General features: G+C 43.7%; 1 protein-coding gene across 4 annotated transcripts in view; it reads left to right on the top strand.

Moving 5' to 3' along the window:
• The window catches only part of HACE1 (HECT domain and ankyrin repeat containing E3 ubiquitin protein ligase 1), a 124,617-nt gene that overhangs the window by 22,615 nt on the left and 78,103 nt on the right, over positions 1-23,899 (top strand). For all 4 annotated transcript variants that reach the window (XM_073589491.1, XM_073589490.1, XM_073589493.1 and 1 more), the window contains exons 7-10: positions 13,916-13,998; positions 18,764-18,860; positions 19,508-19,609; positions 21,370-21,476. In XM_073589491.1, coding sequence (XP_073445592.1) covers positions 13,916-13,998; positions 18,764-18,860; positions 19,508-19,609; positions 21,370-21,476 — 389 coding nt within the window. The remainder of the gene's footprint in view (positions 1-13,915; positions 13,999-18,763; positions 18,861-19,507; positions 19,610-21,369; positions 21,477-23,899) is intronic.

The following is a 23,899-nucleotide window of genomic DNA, read 5'->3' on the forward strand; positions in this document are numbered from 1 at the left end:
TAGGCCAGACTGGATGGCTTTCCCAGCTCAGAAAAAGGGCAGTCACACCCATATATGCACTGAATGCACAATGAAATGAATAAAAAACAAATCTGAACTGCGAAAGTAAGTTAATGTGTATGCACAATGTAAGTGCATATTAACACATGACCATTAACCCGAGAAAACAAAAAGCAAAAAACACAAATATCCTGAACTAAAAAGTAAAAAATATACTGCAAATAATGCATAAAGGTAATAATAATAATAATAAGGGTATTTAGTAAACATAATTTTGATCAAAATAATGCACAAGCCATCCCGCCACGTCACGGCAACCCTTGTGGGACAGTCCCTACTCTAGTATTTAAAACCTTTTCACTTGCCAAGTGACGTGAATGTGAATAAGGATCGAGCGGCTGAACCACTAGTAACAGATTAGGCCAGACTGGATGGCTTTCCCAGCTCAGAAAAAGGGTGGTCACACCCATATATGCACTGAATGCACAATAAAATGAATAAAAAACAAATCTGAACTGAGAAAAGTAAGTTAATGTGTATGCACAATGTAAGTGCATATTAACACATGACCATTAACCAGAGAAAACAAAAAGCAAAAAACACAAATATCCTGGCGGGATGGCTTGTGCATTATTTTGATCAAAATTATGTTTACTAAATACCCTTAGTATTATTATTATTATTACTACCTTTATGCATTATTTGCAGTATATTTTTTACTTTTTAGTTCAGGATATTTGTGTTTTTTGCTTTTTGTTTTACCATTTTATTTTTACGGACCACATCACATTTGAAGCGACTTTGAGGGGTCTATATGATAGAAAATACCCAAAAGTGACACCATTCTAAAAACTGGACCCCTTAAGGTGCTCAAAACCACATTCAAGAAGTTTATTAACCCTTTAGGTGCGTCACAGGAATTTTTTGAATATTTAAAAAAAAATGAACATTTAACTTTTTTTCACTAAAAAAATACTTCAGGTTCAAATTTTTTTAATTTACCAAGGGTAACAGGAGAAATTGGACTGCAAAAGTTATTGTGCAATTTGTCCTGAGTACGCCGATACCTGATATGTGGGGGGGAACCACTGTTTCGGCACATGGCAGACCTCAGCAGGGAAAGAGCGCCATTTGACTTTTTCAATGCAAAATTGGCTGGAATTCAGATCGGACGCCATGTCGCGTTTGGAGAGCCCCTGATGTACCTAAACAGTGGAAACCCCCCCAAGTGACCCCATTTTGGAAACTAGACCCCCCCAAGGAACTTATCTAGATATGTGGTGAGAACTTTGAACCCACAAGCGCTTCACAGAAGTTTATAACGTACAGCGGTACAATTAAAAAATCATATTTTTTCCACAAAAATGATCTTTTCACCCCCAAGTTTTATTTTTCCAAGGGTAATAGGTCCCTAAAAGTTATTGTGCAATTTGTCCTGATTACACTGATACCCCATATGTGGGTGTAAATGACTATTTGGGCGCATGGCAGAGCTCGGAAGGGAAGCAGCGCCATTTGACGTTTTTGGCTGGAATTGAGATCGGACACCATGTCGCGTTTGGAAAGCCCCTGATGTACCAAAACAGTAGAAACCCCCCACAAATGACACCATTTTGGAAACTAGACCCCCCCAAGGAACTTATCTAGATGTGTGGTGAGAACTTTGAACCCACAAGGGCTTCACAGAAGTTTATAACATACAGCCGTACAATTAAAAAATCATATTTTTTCCACAAAAATGATCTTTTCACCCTCAATTCTTATTTTTCCAAGGGTAACAGGACCCTAAAAGATATTGTGCAATTTGTCCTGAGTGCGCTGATACCCCACATGTTGGGGGTAAACCACTATTTGGGCGCATGGCAGAGCTCGGAAGGGAAGCAGCGCCATTTGACGTTTTTGGCTGGAATTGAGATCGGACACCATGTCGCGATTGGAAAACCCCTGATGTACCTAAGCAGTGGAAACCCCCCACAAATGACACCATTTTGGAAACTAGACCCCCTAAGGAACTTATCTAGATGTGTGGTGAGAACTTTGAACCCCCAGGGCTTCACAGAAGTTTATAACATAAAGCCGTACAATTAAAAAAATCATATTTTTTCCACAAAAATGATCTTTTCACCCTCAATTCTTATTTTTCCAAGGGTAACAGGACCCTAAAAGATATTGTGCAATTTGTCCTGAGTGCGCTGATACCCCACATGTTGGGGGTAAACCACTATTTGGGCGCATGGCAGAGCTCGGAAGGGAAGCAGCGCCATTTGACGTTTTTGGCTGGAATTGAGATCGGACACCATGTCGCGTTTGGAAAGCCCCTGATGTACCAAAACAGTAGAAACCCCCCATAAATGACACTATTTTGGAAACTAGACCCCCCAAGGAACTTATCTAGATGTGTGGTGAGCACTTTGAACCCCCCAGTGCTTCACAGAAGTTTATAACGCCCGTGCGTGAAAATACAAAAATCGTATTTTTTCCACAAACATGATCTTTTAGTCACCATTTTTTTTTAATTTTCCCAAGGGTACAAGGAGAAATTGGACCCCAAAATTTGTTGTCCAATTTGTCCTGAGTACGCTGATACCTCATATGTGGGAGAAAACTACTGTATGGACACACGTCGGGGCTCGGAAGGGAAGTAGTGACGTTTTGGAATGCAGACTTTGATGGAATGGTCTGCGGGTGTCATGTTGCTTTTGGAGAGCCCCTGATGTACCTAAACAGTGGAAACCCCCCACAAGTGACCCCATTATGGAAACTAGACCCCCTAAGGAACTTATCTAGATGTGTGGTGAGCACTTTCAACCCCCCAGTGCTTCACAGAAGTTTATAACGCCTGGGCGTGAAAATAAAAAAATCATTTTTTTCCACAAAAATGATATTTTTGCCCCCAATTTTTTATTTTCCTAAGGGTAGCAGGAGAAATTGGACCCCAAAAGTTGTTTTGCAATTTGTCCTGAGTATGCTGATACCCTATATGTGGGGGTAAAACACTGTTTTGGTGCATGGCAGAGCTTGGAAGGGAAGGAGCACCATTTGACTTTTTCAACGCAGAATTAGCTGGAATTGAGATCAGACACCATGTTGCCTTTGGAGAGCACCTGATGTGCCCAAACAGTGGAAACCCCCCAATTATAACTCCAACACACCCCTAACCCTAGCCCTAACCCTAGCCCTAACCCTAACCCTAATGGGAAAATGGAAATAAATACTTTTTTTTTTTAATTTTATTATTTTTCCCTAACTAAGGGGGTGATAACGGGGGGTTTGATTTACTATTTATGGCGGTTTTTATGTTTGGCGGCTGTCGCACGCTAAAAGACGCTTTTTATTGTAAAAATAGTTTTTGCATCACCACATATTGAGAGCTATAATTTTTCCGTATTTTGACCCACTGAGTCATGTGAGGTCTTACTCTTTGCGGGACGAGTTGACGTTTTTATTGGTACCATTTTTGGGCACGTGACATTTTTTGATCGCTTTTTATTCCGATTTTTGGGACGCAGAATGAACAAAAACCAGCGTTTCATGAATTTCTTTTGGGGGGGTGCGTTTTCACCGCTCCGCGTGCGGTAAAATTGATAAAGCGCTTTTATTCTTCGCGTCGGTACGGTTATAGCGATACCTCATTTAGGTTGTTTTTTTATGTTTTGTCGGTTTTTTGCAATGAAAACAATTTTATATAAAAAATAATTATTTTTGCATCGCTTTATTCTGCGAGCTATAACTTTTTTATTTTTTTGCTGATGATGCTGTATGGCGGCTCGTTTTTTGCGGGACAAGATGACGTTTTCAGCGGTATTATGGATATTTATATGCGTCTTTTTGATCGCGCGTTATTGCACTTTTTGTTCGGTGGTATGATAATAAATCATTTTTTGCTTTGTTTTTTATTTTTATTTTTTAAAGGGTTCGCTAAAGGGGTTAACTAATGGGACAGTTTTATAGGGCGGGTCGCTACGGACGCGGCGATACCAAATATGTGTACTTCTATTGTTTTTTTTATTTTCAAAAAATGAATTTATTGGGGAATATATATATTTTTTTTTTACTAATTTATTTAGCGATTTTTTTTTTTTTTTTTTTTAATTATTTTTACACACTTTTTTTTATTTTTTTACTTTATTACATAGTCCCAGGTGGGACATCACTGTCCTGTGACAGATCGCTGATCTGTCACATCACAGATCACTGTGACAGATCAGCAATCTGTCACAGGCAGTTCTGCAGACTTCCTCATGCCTGCGCTTTGCAGGCAGTGAGGAAGTCAGCTCCCTACAGGCCCCTGAAGGCCCCCGTCGCCATCTTGGATCCGGGGGCCTGTAGGGAAAGAGTCCCCCGCAGCAGCGCTGCACATTGCGCTGCCGTGGGGGGCTCAGGGAAGCACGGAGGGAGCCCCCTCCCTGCCGAAGCTTCCCTTTAACTCCCGGTACACCGCGATCGTGTTTGATCGCGGTGTACAAGGGGTTAACGTGTCGGGGGCGGGTGCCTCTGATCGCATTAGACGTACTATCCCGTCCTTGGGGATTAAGTCCCAGGGCACATGGACAGGATAGTACGTCTAATGGCAGAAAGGGGTTAAACTGACACTTTTCCTACAAGCAAAAAGGGGTCCTCTCTCCACCACTTCTTATAAATCAGTATCGTGACTTAAAATGTGCCAATTTTACGGACTGCAGACCTGACTGCCCCGTCCACAGGACCAAAATCAAACGAAAAAAAAACCCTCTTTTCATCCTTCTTGCAATTAACCCTTTTATTCGCCTCACCACTTGAGTTCTGATTAAACCTGGTCTGTGTTTTTTTTTAGCAGGTTTTCAGGGTAACCCCTCTTCAAAAATCTGTTATATAATTCTCGTGATTGGTCAACAAAGTCTTTCTGGGTATTATTTATTCGTTTTAGTCTAAGAAACTGTCTGTACGGTAAAGAATTTTTCATGTAAAAAGGGTGATAACTCATAGTGAAGCATGGCATTAGTGGATGATGGTTTACGAAAAACTGAAGTAAAGAGAGAACCCTCTCTAACCTCTAAAAAAAAAAAAAAAAAAAAAAAAAAAAGTCCAAAAATTCAATTGAGGTGCCCCCAAATTTGGAAGTAAATGACATATTCATGTCACCTAAATTGTTAAGATACTCCACAAAATTGTCAAATACATCTGGGGTGCCGTCCCACACAATTAATACATCGTCCACATATCTAATATACATCTATGTATATATATTTTTTTGTTGATTGCTCAGCAGGTGAGCGGCACCGGTGGGAGGGGTCCTGACTTCTGGTTGTGGGTATTTCCTCCTTGGCCGGCTGCAGCTCACCATGTAACCTGTGGAAGTGCCTTTGCAGCGCGAAACTATCGTCGTTGCTATCTCCTTTTTGCACCCATTCTCCCGCTGATATGCTTTTACAATAAAGCCTTGACCACACTACCCGGTGAGTGCCGCTCTTTTCTACAGCTTTAAGTCACCTAAGGGGACTATTGAACACAGTAAAATTTTTAATTTTAAAAGCACAATTTCAAATCATCCCTCTTTTGCCCCATTAAATTTAAAACAAACAAAAATGCACATATTTGGTATCGATGCGTTCAGAAATGTCTGATCTATCAAAACATAAAGTAAATTAATCTGATCTGTAAATGGCGTAACAAGAAAAAAAACAAAATGCATGAAATAAGTTTTGCTGGGTCACCGCAACCTTGCAATAACGTGTGCGGAACTGGCCACTTACTAAAGACTATTGGACCAATGCACGTAGAGCGGAGTCCATGGCTCTTGGGATGCAGACTTTTTCCAGCACAGAGCACCGTTTACGTCAATATTGTTATGTTTTATTAGAGATTTGCTTGCTCATCGAGTTCATCCTCGGGAATCAGTGTTTCCATTCAGTAAGAGCAAGCAGGGGAAGGCATGCTGGTTGGATCTTATGTATATGTAAGGCCAGACAGGAGATTGCTAAAGGTAAATGTAAATCAATCATTCTGTTAATCTCATCAGTATCTCAGGGGCCTCAAGCTATTGTTCTCCTAGCCAGTAGGCCCATTGTGTGGGAGGGGGATAGTAGACCCAGGGAAGCAGTCACCACGGGGTCAGACATGCAATGCCAGGTGATGGACTTCTGGAACATTCTTCATTCTTTGAGCTAAAAGCAAATGTTTAATAGGGAGGGTGTGAACACTTCTGCACATTCAGGGGGCTGATCCCAGGGAGGAAGAACCTACACGTTTAAGGCCCCTTCACACATATCGATCTCGCTAAAGAGTCACCGATTTTGTGACGCAATAGCGACATCGGTAGCGATCTCGCTACATGTGAGACTTACCTCCGACCCGGCTCCCCGCTGGGTATTGCTGATCGCGCGTGATCGTCCTGGTCTATTTCTCGTCGTCGGCTTCCTGCTGGCCCGACGAGCAACTCCATGGACGCGGGAGGAAGTCATCATCAGAGCTGCCGTCTGACAGGTAAGTAACGACCGCCGACCACTGCTATATCGCTGGTGAGATCTGCCTGTTTGGCAGCTCACTAGCGACCATTTAGCGATGCACCAGCGATCCTGACCGGGTTGTATCGTTGTCGGGATCACTGGTGCATTGCTAAATGTACCTTGAGGCTATGTGCCCACGTAACGTTTTTGATGCAGAATATTCCTGAGCGGAAACGCACACCCTCTTCCCCAGAAAACGCATGTGTTTTATGAAGCGCTTTTGCAATTCTATTGAGGCTATGTGCCCATGTATCATTTATCAAGCGTTTTTTTCCTGCGCAGAAACGCATGCCCTTGCCAGGGAATACGCATGCGCTTTTTGACACGCGTTTTTGACGCGATTGTCAAGCGTTTTGACATGCTTTTTCCTATGCGTTTTTGCAATTAGTGTATGTATGCGGAATCGCATGCGATTCTGCACAATTAATGAACATGCTGCGTTTTTTTTCGCTAAGCGTTTTTTGCAGTGGAAAAAAATGCACCATTAGCACAACATGTGCGTTTTCCAATCTATTACATTAGATGCTTTTCTTAAGCGTTTCCGCAGCAGAAACGCTTGTCTAAAAGCGCTGCAGAAACGCTTAAAAAACGCAACGTGGGCACACAGCCTGAATGTATGTGGAAACGCATGCGTTTCCGCAAGATTAATGAACATGCTGCGTTTTTTCCGCTTAGCGTTTCCGCAGCAGCAGAAAACGCACCATTAGCACAACATTTGCGGATTCCATTATGATTACATTGGATGCTTTTCTTAAGCGTTTCCGCAGCAGAAACGCGCGTCTAAAAGCGCTGCGGAAACGCTTAAAAAACGCAACGTGGGCACACAGCCTTCTAGTCAGGGAGTTGGGAGAGTGAGGCTATGTGCCCACGTAGCGATTCTGAAGCAGAATAAACCTGAGCAGAATCGCACACCCTGCTCCCAGGAAAACGCATGCGTTTTTTGACGCGCTTTTGTAAGCGTTTGTCAAGCTATGTGCCCACGCTAGCGTTTTTAAACGCTCAGGAAACTGATCCCCTTCCCAGAAAATGCGCGTCTTTTTTCCGTGCGATTCTTGCGCGTTTTTGATGCGTTTTTTGACACGCGTTTTCTGGGAACATTGGGGAAGGCTAAAAACGCTCAGCAATGCGGAAATTAATGAGCATGCTGCGTTTTTAGCTGCTAAGCGATTCCTGACCGGTTAAAAACGCATGCATTGGCACTAAAAGCCAAAATCGCATGCAAATTAATTAGACGCATCTTTTAAGCGTTTCTGCAGCGTCTGAGCCTGCGGAAACGCTTAAAAAAAAAACGCAACGTGGGCACACAGCCTCAAGCGTTTTTGCATGCGTTTTCATAAGCGTTTTTGCCCATATAATTGATGGTGTGCGGAATCGCGTGCGATTCTGCAAAATTAATGAACATGCTGCGTTTTTAATCGCTAACGTTTCCGCAGCAGTTAAAAACGCATCATTGGCACAACATGTGCGTTTTTCATTAAAAATCAATTGGATGCTTTTCTTAAGCGTTTCTGCAGCAGAATCGCTTGTCAAAAAGCGCTGTAGAAACGCTTAAAAAACGCTACGTGGGCACACAGCCTTAAGTCGAATAGAGAAGGTCTAGGATGAGGTCCTGGAGCACATGTGTGGATGGCCTGTGGAGTTTGTAGAGCAGTTGCCAGCTGGGCTGGACACACGTGCTACTGTTGAAGGATCTGTTGTCTGGCTTTCAGGAACTTTCTTAAGGACTGTTGCTGGTGTTTACATGGGCTTTGGTTGTTTTACTTGCTGTCTAGAGTGGCGTAGCCTGTAACCACAGACTATAATGGAGTGAGATACAAAATCTGTGTGCCAACAAAAAGTTGGGAGACAGTGTCGCCTGGCATGAGGACAGTGGGACTATTGGCCCTTGGGGAGGGGTATCTTGTGGACTGGGGGCCATGTATTTTGGCCATCTACCCAGAGTTGTTGTAAAACCATGAATGTAATGAATAAAAAATAGTTGCATCATTAACCTGCCTAGATGATTATTACAACCCAAAACCTCAGATCTTCACAACATGCAATAACAGGAGATCAAAACTTCCTATCTACCTCAAAATGGTATGAATAAAAAACGTCATATCAAGTCACTAAAATTATGTTCTCAGCCAGCCCCAGATCCCAAAAAATGGAGACACCGTGGGTCCCAGAAAATGCAACAAACACAACTTTTTTTTATACAAATAACGGAATTTTTTTTCACCACTTAAAGAAAAAAGAACCTGTACATGTTTGGTGTCTATGAACTCGTACTAACGTGAAGAATTATAACGACAGGTCAGTTTTAGCATTTAGTGAACACAGTAAATAAACCCCAAAAACAATTGTGGAATTGCTTTTTTTTTGCAATATCACCGCACTTGGATTTTTTTTTCCCTTTTTCCAGTACACGATATGGTAAAATCGATGGTGTCACTTAAGAATACAACTTGTCTTGAAAAAAGCAAGCCCTCACATGGCCATATTGACAGAAAAATAAAAGTTATGGCTCTGGGAAGAAGGGGAAGAAAAAATGGAAAATTGCCCTGGGGTGATGGGGTTAAATAAAGATGCTTTGTTTTTGATTTTTTTTTTACTCTTCCTGGTATTTGGCTTTGACAAAACGTTATTGTGCAGTCACCTGAAGATTACATGTGATTTGTATGCATTTTGTGCTGTGGAAACGCACTAAAAACATGTGATTTTTACATGCGGAGTTACCACATGTAATGTAATTCCGGGACAAAAATCTGCACATAAAACTCGGCGTACCTGCATGGTGAAATTGACATGTTGTGGATTTGACGCACGCACCAAGCACAGTGGGCATGCAATCTCTAGAAATCACATCCACTTTGCTGGAACTGTAAGACGCAGCGAAAATGTGCATCGTCAAAAACTCATCGTGGACACACAGCCTAAGGGTTCCCAAAGCGTCCACTAATCTGCAAGGAGCCGGCATGAAGGTTTTCCAACGTCTGATGGTTGTTATACTACTTCTCATTAATTAAAAACAATGACAAGCCAAGTATTAGCCCATCGCTGGGTTCCTTTTATTTGCTTTCCTTTTGGGCATGCAAGGCATGTCACCCATAGTTGTTGGTTTCTAAGATTTCTCCTTCCACCAAAATACAACTCTTGTGTTGGATTCGAAAAATAGAGCTCATTTTTAGTAGACAATTGGGGAGGAAAAAGGTTTGGGGGACTGGGAACCCTTCAAAGTAATGAGAGAATTTTCACTGAGACCACCAGCAGGTGTAGAAAGGAAACAACCCCCCCCCCCCCCCCCCCAAACCAACCATGTTTTATTCATTGAACTTTTAAGATTAAATGTAGCCAACAAGTCCTAGTTATTCAGAAATGGATCAGGTGATGTGACACGTTGCAAACCACTACAGCGCTAACACCTTCACACACAGGTGGCTCTTTAGTCCTTTATACAGTGGCCACCTTTACTCCTGTGCACCTGTACTCTTCAAAAATGTTCTCCGACTACTATTAATCTCTTCTGATTGAATTGGCTGAGATGCACCATGTGGTCAGAGATGCGACCTCTTTAAAGGGAATCTGTCACCAGAATTTTTGGTTTCCCATCTGGTAGCTGCATGATGTGGAGGCAGACACCCCGATTCCGGTGATCAGCAACTTTCTGGTTTGTGTGTTTATTATCTGCTTCAGATTTATCACTCCTCTGACTGCTAATTATGAGCACAATATAACCCAAGATCTCCACCACTGATCGGCAGCTTTCTGTGTACACTGTGTGTAGGCAGAAAGCTGTCAATCCATCTTAGGGACGTGGTTATACATAACTCATGAATATGGAGGACTACATAGCAGCAGGCTTACTAGTCCTCTACTGATAATCTCCTGCTGATAAAACTGCTTATATCAAAACTACACTAAACAGACAAGTAAGTGACACATGGCTGTCCTTGTAACAAGTGGAGAAAGAGTGGCACTCACCGTCCTTAAAATTCACTTTATTGCGGCAATTTTAAAACATCCAGGTCAGATAAGTAATATGTGGAGTAACCAAGCTGGACGACGGTTGTTTCGCGCAAAGGCACCTCTACGGGTTCTGTGGGAGAGGAAGTGATGAGGTATATACCTGTCACAGGTAACGCACCTCCCCCTTCTGACCTCACCACAGTCCGGGCTAAATTAGATATGCCCGTTTTAATAAAAAAACAGGACAAATGCAAACCAAGAACAATTAAAATGAGCAAAGTACTGAACACATCAAGTAAAGGGAAGAATCCATCAAGACCGTTACAAGAGTACCGACATGTCAATTCTGTCATTAAACCCCATTGCTCCCAAGGCACCAGTGCACATGATCCATCTTGCTTCCCTTCTAAGTACGCATGACCCCAGACCTGCTAGCACGGGCTGGTCTCCCATTCGGGTCCCGGCCCAGGCTCAAGTTGCTTAGCGGCGGCCGCCACCTGACGAATGCAGTCACGCTCGGCCTAGAATGGCCGGTGGCAAAAAAGATTACGCATGACCCCAGACCTGCTAGCGCGGGCTGGTCTCCCATTCGGGTCCCGGCCCAGGCTCAAGCTGCTTAGCGGCCGCCACCTGACGAATGCAGTCACGCTCGGCCTAGAATGGCCGGTGGCAAAAAAGATTACGCATAACCCCAGACCTGCTAGCGCGGGCTGGTCTCCCATTCGGGTCCCGGCCCAGGCTCAAGCTGCTTAGCGGCCGCCACCTGACGAATGCAGTCACGCTCGGCCTAGAATGGCCGGTGGCAAAAAAAATTACGCATGACCCCAGACCTGCTAGCGCGGGCTGGTCTCCCATTCGGGTCCCGGCTAGGCCGAGCGTGACTGCATTCGTCAGGTGGCGGCCGCTAAGCAGCTTGAGCCTGGGCCGGGACCCGAATGGGAGACCAGCCCGCGCTAGCAGGTCTGGGGTCATGCGTAATTTCCCTTCTAAGTAGCAGCTTATGAAGATCACCTCCTTGATCAGGTAAAACAACCCGTTCTAACCCCGCATAACGCAATGCCTCTGGATTCCACCCATGGTGTTCTCTCATGTGTTTTATTAATCGCGGGACTCCTTTGCCCGTATGAATTGAGTTAAAATGTTCCAGAAATCTAACAAAAAGAGGCCATATTGTTTTTCCCATGTAAAAATGCTTACAGGGGCAAAACAAGAATTAAACTAGGTTGTTAGTTCTGCAAGTGATGAATGCACAGACACAATGTGATAACGGGCCCATCTGTAATATGAAAGGAACAAAAAGAACAGTGTCCACGTTTAAAATTACCTTTTGGGGCACCTGATTTACGGTAAGCCAATCTTTCCAGTCATTCCTAATATGGTTATGTACCAGAATGTCCCTCAAACTAGTAGAACGCCTGCAAGCAAAAAGAGGATCCCTTGCCACCACTTCCGATAAGGCATTATCTTTTTTCAATATATGCCAAGTTTTCCTTATTACTGAGCGGATGTAATTATCCATAGGGCCCAACTTAAAGCTGAATACAAATCTTTTTCCTTTTTCTGTGCTATTTCTTTCTTTTCTGTTATTACCGGAGTTGACACTCGGATTATCCTTTATAGCGTTGACAGTCCTATCTAAAGCAGAATCTAAAATTGATCTGGGATACCCTCTTTTGCAGAACCTCTGATACAGATCCAATGATTGTCTTTTGAATCCATCAGGACTGCTATTAATTCTTTTAAGTCTTGTAAATTGCATTCGCCTTTGCGCGAAATGACCGTCCAGCTTGGTTACTCCACATATTACTCTCCTGACCTGGATGTTTTAAAATTGCCGCAATAAAGTGAATTTTAAGGCTGAGTGCAGACGTACTTTTTGGCCCTGCGGATTCCGCAGGTCAAATGACCTGCATTTTTCCTGCGGATTTCTTCCATTTTTCATGCGGTTTTTGTGCGGTTTTCCACCGCGGTTTTCCCCCTGCGGATTTGGTGACAGGTGAGATGGAAAACCGCACAAAAGAAGTAACATGCTGCGGATTTTGTACCGCGGGAAAACCCGCAGCGTCTGCACAGCGGTTTTTTTTTTTTACATTGATTTTAAGGCTACTGTACATCACAATGCAGAAATGCAACGTTTCTGCGCAGTAAAATCCGCTGCGGAACCGCTGCAAATCTGCATCTTGTGCACACAGCCTAAGGCCGGTGAGTGCCCCTCTTTCTCCACTTGTTACAAGGACATTTGTTTTGTCTGCTCCTACATGATTCTGCTCTTAGATTAGGTGGTAAAAACCTGCTGACAGATTCCCTTTAAGCCTATGCAGATTATTTGATGGCCACTTGATGCATAGGGCTGGGACAGTAGAGAATAAGCCTTATACAACCCTATGTGGTTGCAGATGTGGAGATGCGGATCCTAGCAGGGCTCCTGCTCTAACATTTGAGATAAGGCCAGGTTCATATTGCATTTGGGGGCTGCGTTTAACGCATCCGTTACATAGCGGCATTAACACTATGTAACAGATGCTTTAATGCACCCATAGACTGCTATTACAGAGCGCGTCGCTAACGCATGTCATAAGCGGATCCTCGGACGCGGTCTGCAGCGTTCGAGGGTCAGTCACTGCTAGCGCAGATCAAGCATCTGTGCTAGCGCGATTGCTAACGCGATCAGAATATGAGAGTAGCGTTGATGCAGTCCGTTTAAAGGGAATCTTTCACCCCTTTTTTGAGATATCATATAATGATAGCATTCTATTGTGTGTCACATAAGGATTCTCTTAGTACTTTTGCTTCCCCCTGACCCCGCACCTTTCATGCATAAATACCTTTTTTATATCAGTTCAGATGTATGTAAACTGCTGCTGTCCGGTCCGCTGGGCGGGGCTTATTCACCTGCTCCCCCTCCCTGTCTTGCTCTATGCATTTCTTCTTGTGTAGAGCAAGACAGGGAGGGGGGAAGCAGGTGAATAAGCCCCGCCCAGCGGACCGGACAGCGGCAGTTTACATACATCTGAACCGATATAAAAATGGTATTCATGCATGAAAGGTGCGGGGTCAGGGGGAAGCAAAAGTACTAAGAGAATCCTTATGTGACACACAATTGAATTATATCATTATATGATATCTCAAAAAAGGGGTGACAGATTCCCTTTAACACTATGTGAACCTGGCCTAAGAGAAAGCTATGGGTGATCACTGAGGCATGGGGGAGGGCATGCTCCATTATTAACCTCACACTCCCTGTGACAAAATCTTATTGGCCTATATTTATAAGCTAATAGGAAGATAAAAAATAGAAAATCCTGGGATCACAAATACAATTATTACAGTCTGTTGTTATTACTACAGTAAAACACTTTCTGGAAAGTGCCTCATGAGATATCATTTTCCAAACTAACTGTACTTTGCATATTTTTCCTTGCTTGCACTAAATAACTTCCATGTTTAATTCTTTGATTTTTGTTTTTTTCCCTTTAAAATAGACCGTGTCATGTCTTTTGGACAGCGGGGCAGATATAAACAGGCCGAATGTGTCTGGAGCTACTCCATTGTATTTTGCCTGCAGGTAAGCAGCAGGGAGGCGGCACTATAGGCCAATACAATAGGGTGTGGTGCTCCTATTACAAGCCTGCATGACGATATTGGCGTACTCCATGGTCAGACTCCTGCTTTGTATTGACTACAGTACACTTTTTATAATCGTGTTTATTAGAAAGAAGTAAGGCTTGGTCTGGAACAGAAAGCATTGAGAAAATCACAGATTTGTTGTAACCCTTTAAAAGCACTGTTAATCAGTTTAGCTCCAGTAGTGAGAACCCCACCGGTCACTCAAACCACAATGTGTAAGTGCTCATGTTATGCTTTAGTGTGCACACAGTAGTGTTCTGACCTCTAGAATTATTTCTGTTGTGCCTTTACACTACTCTGATGCGTTCATTTATAAGTTGATCGGTTCTGTGCCATTGTTCTGATCGACCGGCGGTGGTGGGCATTGAAGAAAACCTGATCTACAGTACTTTAGGGGCAACAAATATCAACAGAAAATGAATTTTTTTTAAAACTTTAAACAAGAATATTTTACAGATGTGTTTCACTAGATTGTTAATTGTCTCCTGCAAGCCTTTAGGGTGAGTTACTAAAACTTCAATAAATAAAGGTATTACCCAGAATTTTGATATTGTGGAGCTATGTTTAAGAAAGGTCATCAATGTCAGATTGGTGGGGATCTGATACTTTGCACCCCCATAAATTGACTGCAGTTGCTGCTTGTTGTGAAGAGTGAATGGTTCTGGAACAGCAAAGCTCTGCTCACTGTTGGTTCAATTCACTGTTTACATATGACCGGAAATTATAGCAGTTGACTGGTGGGTGTGCTAGGTGTTGGACCTCTCCAATTTAATATAGATGACCAGTTCTGGGATCAGGTCATCAATAGAGATGAGCGAATTCGATCGGGTCCCTGCTTATTCAGCAAGCTATAGGTCTTACCGAATAAGCTGCATCAGGAACATGACAGTTATGACACATGCATGGATAACCTGTGTGTTGGTCACGCCATGCATGTGATGTGACAGTGACACAGCCGTCACACATGCAGCTGCGGCGCCAAACAGCTGATCAGCCGGCATGCTCCATGTATCCCGGTTCCCTCTGCAGCTTATTCGGTAAACGCTATAGCTTGCCGTATAAGCGGGGAACAGAAGATATTCGCTCAACTCTAGTCATCGATATCAAAAACCTGGACAGACCATTTATAGTGCAATCTTCAAGAGATGAGAAAACAAGGTGTCCATCATTGTATATAAACTCCTCAACATTGAAATTGCAGCACCAAGAAGGAAAACTCATGGAAATTATGGAAATTGCGTGATCAATGGACATGTTAATGAGATGCAAATGATGAAAATTGGAAACAAAAATGTAACACATTAGTATTAGTATCAAGTTTGAGCACCACGTGCTGGCATACTGCAATACTTACACATCAGTGTGGCCTTAACATGTTACCATGGCCTGCAGCGTCTCCAGCCTTGTCTCCCATTGAGCACATCTAGGACGTCGTTGGTTGTCTATTACAAAGAGAGCTACCAGCAGCAGATCCTGATGTTTTGTGCACCTAAGTGCATTCAGCGTGGCAGAACATTCCTCAGACAACCATTAATAGCCTCTTATAGCATGTATTGTTTAATTTTGTGTATTTCTCTACAGGCCGTTCGTAGTTGTTGTTATTATTATGCATTTATATAGCGCCATTTATTCCATGGCGCTTTACATGTGAAAAGGGAAATATAGACAAGTGTAATATATACAAGAGTAATATACAAGTGTAAGACAAGGGACACACAAGTACATAAGGAGAGGGGACCCTGCCCGCGAGGGCTCACTGTCTACAGGGATGGGTGAGGATACAGTAGGAGAGGGTAGAGCAGGTCGTGCGGTGGTTCAGTAGACCGAGGATCATTGCAGGCTGTAGGCTTGTCGGAACAGGTGGGTCTTCAGGTTCTTCTTGAAGGTTTCCGTTGATGGTTAGAGTCTGATGTGTTGCGGTAGGGAGTTCCAGAGTATAGGGGAAGCACGGGAGAAGTCTTGTATGCGGTTGTGGGAAGAAGAGATAAGTGGGGAGTAGAGAAGGAGATCTTGGGACGATCGAAGGTTGCGTGCCGGTAGGTACCTAGAGACCATGTCACAGATGTATGGAGGAGACAGGTTGTGGATGGCTTTGTATGTCATGGTTAGGGTTTTGAATTGGATCCTCTGGGCAATAGGAAGCCAGTGAAGGGCCTGGCATAGGGGGGATGCTGGGGAATAGCGGGGAGACAGGTGAATTAGTTGGGCAGCAGAGTGTAGGATGGACTGGAGCGGTGCTAGAGTGCTAGAGGGGAGGCCAGAGAGTAGGAGGTTGCAGTAGTCGAGGCGGGAGATAAGAGCGTGCACTAGTGTTTTTGTGGTTTTGTGGTTGAGGAATGAGCGGATCCGGGAAATATTTTTGAGTTTGAGGCGGCAGGAGGAGGCGAGGGCTTGGATATGTGGTTTGAAAGAGAGCGCAGAGTCGAGGATCACCCCAAGGCACCAGGCATGCGGGACTGGGGAAAGAGAGCAGCCGTTGACATTGATGGATAGGTCTGGTGGAGGGGTAGAGTGAGATGGGGGAAAGATGATGAATTCTGTTTTGTCCATGTTCAGTTTGAGAAAGCGAGCAGAGAAGAAGGCTGAGATAGCAGACAGACACTGTGGGATGTCAGTCAGTAAGGAGGCGAGGTCGGGTCCAGATAGGTAGATCTGCGTGTCATCGGCATATAGGTGATACTGCAAACTGTGGGATTCTATGAGCTGTCCCAAGCCGAAGGAATAGATGGAGAATAGTAGGGGTCCTACGACAGAGCCTTGGGGAACACCGACAGACAGGGGGCGAGGTGAGGAGGTGGTGTTTGAGAGGGAGACAGTGAATGTACGGTCCGTTAGGTATGATGAGATCCCGGATAGGGCCAAGTCTGTGATGCCAAGAAATGAGAGAATCTGTAGCAGGAGGGAATGGTCTACGGTGTCGAAGGCAGAGGACAGGTGCAGGAGAAGGAGGACAGAGTAGTGTCGCTTGCTCTTGGCGGTTAGTAAGTCGTTAGTGACTTTAGTTAGGGCAGTTTCAGTTGAGTGATGCGGTCGGAAGCCAGATTGTAACCGGTCAAAGAGGGAGCAGGAGGAGAGGTGGGAGGACAGTTCAAGATATACATACTGTTCCAGTAGTTTTGAGGCGTAAGGGAGAAGAGATATCGGGCAATAGTTAGACACAGAGGATGGATCAAGGGAGGGCTTTTTGAGGATGGGTGTGATTGAGGCATGTTTGAAGGATGAGGGAAAGACACCATTTGTAAGTGAAAGGTTGAATAGGTGTGTTAGAGATGGGATGAGGACTGTGGCCAAGTTAGGGATGAGGTGGGACGGGAGTAGGTCGAGGCACAAGTGGTGAGGTGTGATCTTGACAGAAGGGTGGAGAGCTGATCTTCTGTCATGGTGGAGAAGCTGGCTTTTTCAGAACAGGGCTGAGCGGTTAAGAGGGGCATTGGGGGCTGCGGGCCAAAGTTTTGTCTGATCATGTCGATCTTCTGCTTAAAGAAGGAGGCAAAGTCTTCAGCAGAGATGAGAGGAGGGGGAGGAGGTGCTGTGGAGTGGAGTAGAGAATTGAAAGTGTTGAAGAGCTGTTTAGGGTTATGAGACAGGGAGAATATGAGAGATGCGAAGTAAGTTTGCTTTGCGGCAGAGAGCGTGGACTTAAAGCTGGCAAGGGACTGCTTGTATGCGTTGAAGTGCTCAGTAGAATGGGTTCTCTTCCATCTCCGCTCAGCGGCCCTGGAAACCCGTCTCAGTTCTTTGGTCAGGCTGGTCAGCCAGGGCTGCCTGTTGATTGTTCAAGTTTTGCTCTGCGTGAGGCGGGCAGCCGAATCAAGTGTTGCTGTTATTGTGGTGTTATAGAAAGTGGCAGCAGCATCTGTGTCGTGAAGGGAAGCTATGTCTGTAAGGAGGAGAAGGGATTCAGAGAGTGATTGTAAATTGAGGTGTTTGAGATTCCTGCGAGGGTGAGCGAGTTTATGGAGCGGGGGTTGCTCAGTGGGAGAGGAGAGGGAAGAGAATGTCAGTAGGTTGTGGTCAGACAGGGGGAGGGGTGAGTTATTGAGATTAGTGAGGGAACAGAGACGGGTGAAGATAAGGTCCAGCGTGTGACCATCTTTGTGAGTGGCCGCAGAGGACCATTGAGTGAGGCCAAAGGAAGCCGTGAGCGATAGAAGTTGGCACTGAATCAATCAAGATATTTTGAAAATGTTGTTTTCGTTCTTTGTATATTATTAACACGTGCATCCATCCCGTGTTTTTTGTCATTCCACAACTTTTTATTCTTATTGCTGCAGTTTCAGTGTTCAGTAAACACCCATTAATGTAGTCCAACTTTTTCCTTTGGCTTTGTGTTATAATGGATAATTATAAGAATGCATTGTACTTTTCAGGGTAGATTTACTTTTTTCTGTCCATGAAGTATCTTTTTCCATCTCATTTTTAGTATGCTAGCGGTGCATTGATGTTAGATTAGTATATTTTCTTTCATTTCTTTTACATTGCTTTTTTTTGCTGCTGTTCACTGAAAGGAAATTACAGTAAATGCTTTTCTTGTGGAAGATAAGATAACATAAAATTAATTTCTCCTCCAGCAGTAGTTTGTAAAAGAGAAATAATCAGAGATGGATAGAGATTTTCTGCTCACATGGCTTCTGGTCCAATTATAATTACCATTCCATCAAGTGTACAGCTTGTAGCTCAAATGATTTCTTTGTTTCCTGCAGCCATGGACAAAGAGATACAGCACAGATATTATTGCTGCGTGGTGCAAAGTACCTGCCAGATAAGAATGGTGTTACCCCACTGGATCTCTGTGTGCAGGTAAGTCTTCCATCAGAACTGAATCACAAAGACATCTGAGGGATGGAGTATTTATTAAAGGAATTGTCTATAGAAAAAGATCAAGGGAATAATTGTTGATCTGTTGGTGTATGACCGCTGGGACCCACGAACAGTCGGCAAAACGGGACACTTTTATCCCTGTTAGAATACCTGTCATTCTCTCTGGGGCTGTTGATCACTATGCTCAACGGTTCCCACCACCCCATAGAGATTTTTTTTAATAGGGATAAAAGTTTCTCGTCAAGGACAAAAATTCCCCTTTCTATCGAACCGCTGCCCTTATGGGCAATCCATTCTGAGTCCATAGTCAGAGATGAGACTAGTCTAACGCCGCCCCCGGCCGGCTCCTCCCATAGATACTTCACATGATTGACAGGTCCCTCCAGTAGCACGGGTCTTATCAATCCTCTGCGGTGGCTCCATATTAGTCTCGTCTCTTGCTTTTGTTTAAGAATATCCTCTCTGAAATGTCAAATGGTTTCAGAGAGAAGTATACCTGCCTGCAATCATACAGGCAGGCTCTAACTCATGCTGCCTGTGGTTTGGGAACATGAACCAGCTATAGGTTTGCTATAAGTGAATCCAAGAATGTGTATACTATGTAATTCTGGCGTGTTTTCTGCTAGGGTGGTTATGGAGAAACCTGTGACGTGCTTATACAACATCATCCCAGACTTTTTCAGACCTTAATTCAGATGACTCAGAATGAAGATCTTCGGGAAAATATGGTACAGTTCTCTGGATATTTTACATGTTTAATTTATCACACTTCCTCAAAAGGGGGTTGTTCTACAAACAAAAATGATTACCTATTTACTGTAGAGATAATGCCGGGGTTTTCACAGTAAAGCCCACGTCATGCACAGTGAGATCGCTGCTGAGCCACAAGTTTTGTGACACAACAGCGATCTCAGCAGCGATCTCGCTATGTGTGACTCGCATCTGTGACTGGACCCCCGCTGGGTATCGCTGATCATGCTCTAATGTTCAGGACGTTTTTTTGATCGTTAGTCTCGCGCTGGCCAGCACGCATCGCTGCGTCTGGCAGCGGGAGACCATCAATCAGCGAGCTCCCAGCGCTGTAAGCTGACGCTGGGAGCTGGTATCCAAGGTAAACTGCTGGTAACTAACTGCGCGCGTCGCTTAGTTACCCGCTGTGTACCTTGGATACCAGCGTGCTCGCGCTGGGAGCTGGTATCCAAGGTAAACAGCGGGTTTTTAAGCGCCGTGCGCAGTTAGTTACCCGCTGTTTACCTTGAATACCAGCTCCCAGCGCGAGCACGCTGGTATCCAAGGTACACAGCGGGTAACTAAGCAACACGCGCGCTTGTTACCCGCGTCATCGCTGGTGAGATCTGCCTGTTTGACAGCTCACCAGCGATCATGTAACGACACACCAGCGATCCTGACCAGGTCATATCGTTGTCGGGATCGCTGGTGCGTTGCTATGTGTGACGGGGGCTTTTGGGACCACTGCAAGTCCATTTTGAATGACATGGTGGTCCAGCATGCACAAATGCCCTCCAATCAATTAGTGAGACTAAGCCGAGTGATAAGTAGTGATTGTGCCCAACCCTTTTAAATTATATTAATTCATTAGATATTTTATGCATGAATTGTAATATCTAACCAGTGGACTTCATATAAAAAGTGACCGAACACCGTTCAATGCGACCACTTCTAAACGTTGACCTGTTCTTCATATGAAGGAAATATCTAGCCCATACATTAGATGGTCGGCTGGTCCTACGGGCATTGGTGTTGGGAAAGGCCAACTTTCAATGAATGCTTTTTAACAAGGTTTTCTAAAATCGCTTATCCTTTTAAATGCTGGCTTGTTTCATAGTGCCGGCTCTTCAAGTGTATGGCGTAATTTTTATTTTTTTATTTATAGATATGAAAACTTAGATGGCATAATATTTCCAGAAATGCCAATATTTCGCCGTTGCCTACTGGGTTACGTGTGAAAAAGTTATATTTCTCAAAATTTAAAATGATTTAACCTTCACGGTAAACCCTGTAAAGCAAAAGGAAAATCGATATGCCAGTATTGCCCATCACTTCGACTGCTCAAAGAAAGGCAAAAAAGGTGAACAAAACTTCATATGTACCCTAAGTGGTATTGATAAGAGCTACCGCTGGCCGTTCACCAAAGCAAGTCATGTACAGGTCCATCGGAAGAAAAATTTAAGGAGTTCTGGATCGCAGAAATGGCGACAGAAACAATTTTTTTTTAATAGCATTCTGAATTTTTTTTAACCATGAAAATGTAAAAAAAAAATAAAAAAAAAATAAAAATCAAAATATACAAGTTTGATGTTTGCCATTTTTGTACTGAATTATGTTACTGGGTCATTTTTACCGAACAATGAATGCTGACATTGAAGCGTTAAAAGATTTTTGGTCCTAATTTTTGTATAATGAAATAATTTAGTGTATCTGTTTGTTTCACTTCATTACGTATTTCAAATTAATATTCTTCTCGTAGTTACGTCAAGTCCTTGAACATTTGTCACAGCTAAATGAAAGCCAATACCTCAAGATACTCACCAGCCTCGCTGAAGTTGCCACTACAAATGGTCATAAACTCTTAAGGTAATGATAAAGAATCACATCATTTCTTAATTATTAGGAGAGGTGAAAAATTGTATCCTCTGTCCACAGAGTGATCTCTCGTACCGCCACCAGTGACACAGTCACAATAATCGGGGTTGGCATCCTTGGCTTCATTAGATCAGTGGCCATGTATGCGCACCATCTCTTCATTCCAAGTCTGAGATTAATAGAGATGGACGAGTGTTGTACTTGCATTCTGCTTCAGTCCTCCATCCAATGTGTATGCGTGACCACTACTCTTTTATAATGGGGGCATGGGACCCCCGTTCTTGTGTAGACTTTCCTTCACGTAATGATGCAATTGAATTATGTTTATAAATACGGTATATTTTAGATTTGGTATTAAAGCAAAAATGCCCTGAAAATGACACTATTAAGATTAATTCTTCTGCATAGAAAGGCAAGTTAAGTTTTTGTTTTTTTTTTCTAACCTCTTATGTAAAATGGAGGATGCCTGACTATTTTAAATGTGCAACATAAGTCAGATTGTTGATTTGATGTGGATTTTCCACTGGATATCGCCAGCATTTTCGCACAAATTTCACTCTGCATTGCAAAAGTGAAGATTGCAATGAATTTCATACAAAGAAATACTTTTACACGATCAGTCATTCTTCTGTTACTGAGAAATCAGCGTTTGAATTGATAAACAAATGAGGCTGTAGATCTGAAGCCTCTGTCACTCCAGCTCTATCTCCCACTTAGCGCCACTTCCTCCTGCTTGATTGATGGCTTCCTTTTCTGAAGTTACACAGCATAGAGGCTGTGAGTCAAACAGGAGGAAGTGGCGCTGGGTGAGAAATAGAGCTGGAGTGACAGAGGCTACTGATCTACAGCCTCATTTTTATAGTGGGGGAAATAATTATTTGATCCCTTCTTGATTTTGTAAGTTTGCCCACTGACAAAGACATAAACAGTCTATACTTTTAAGGGTAGGTTAATTTTAACATTGAGAGATAGTATATCGAAAATGAAATCCAGAAAATCACATTGTATAAATTATATACCGTAAATTTTTTTGCATTTTACATGGAGAAAGAAGTATTGGTTCCCCTACCAACCATTGCGATTTCGGCAGTGCAGCGGGTCACAGAGGCAGGAGCCGGTGGCTGCGGCTAACTCCTGTGCCCACTGCTAAAGAGAAATTAATATTCACTGAATTCCACGCTCATGGGCGTGGAGGGCAATGAATATTCATTTTTCTTTAATGGCATCTTAATATGATTGGCCCCCACCCCCATCCTGATATGCATGGCCCCATCAGAAAACATTAAAAAAGCAAACCATTACACTTACCTTCCCGGTGCTCCATCGCAGCGTCCTGCTCTGATGTCAGCAGCTGCTTAATGCTTGTAAGGGACGTGTGAACGCCGGCAGCAGCAGGAAGCCTCCGACTGACACTGTGCTCGCTAGAGAGCAATGAATACTCAATGCTTTGCGTGCACACAGTCCCGCTGTGCAGAGCACTGTTTATTCCGGCAGCTGCCCTTCGACTTGCAAGCAGTGCATAACGTCCCTGCCATGCGCTGCTTACAAGCATTAAGCAGCTGCTGGCATTGGAGCAGGGCACTGTGAGGGAACAGGAAGGTAAGTGTAATGTTTTTTTTAATGTTTTTTGATGGGGCCATGCATACCAGGATGGGGGTGGGGGCCAATCATACCAGGATAACATGATTGGGCCAATCATACCAGAATAAGGATGGGACCATGCATACCAGGACCTGGATGGGGGCCAATCATACCAGGTTAGGGATGGGGCCATGCATACTAGGATGAGATGGGGGCCCTGCATACCAGGATAGAGGGATTAGGGCGATCATTCCTGCCAGGATAGGGATGAGGTTGACCATCTCTACCAGGATAGGGATGAGAGGGACCATTCCTACCAGGATAGGGATGAGGGGGACCATTCCTACCAGGATAAGGATGAGGGGGACCATTCCTACCAGGCTAGGAATGAGGGAGCCATGCATTCCAGGATGGGGATGAGGGCCAAGCACACCAGGTTAGGGATAAGGGGGCCATGCACACTAGGAAATGGAAGAGGGAGTCATGCATACCAGTGTAGGGATGAGGGGGGCCATGCATACGAGGATAGGGATGGAGATGAGGGGACCATTTATACCAGGTTAGGGGATATTAAGCACAGAATTGACCACATTTTTTTGCTTCAATTTGTTTCCTTAATTTCCTCCTCTAAAACCTGGTGTGTCTATGGTCAGGGGCGTCTTATAAACTGTGTTCCAAATTATTATGCAAAAAGAGTTTAGGAGTGATAAGGTTAGAATTTTTTTGTTTGTCATTTAAACTCATTGATGGTGATGTGTGTCAGGGCTCTTTATATCACTGAAAGCAATTGCAGATATCTGTTCAAATTAGTATGGCAGGTGTGTCCAAATAAA

Source organism: Dendrobates tinctorius, unplaced genomic scaffold (assembly GCF_039654945.1).
Source record: "Dendrobates tinctorius isolate UK_male_01 unplaced genomic scaffold, ASM3965494v1 ptg000111l, whole genome shotgun sequence".
In the NCBI taxonomy this organism is placed as follows: domain Eukaryota; kingdom Metazoa; phylum Chordata; class Amphibia; order Anura; family Dendrobatidae; genus Dendrobates; species Dendrobates tinctorius.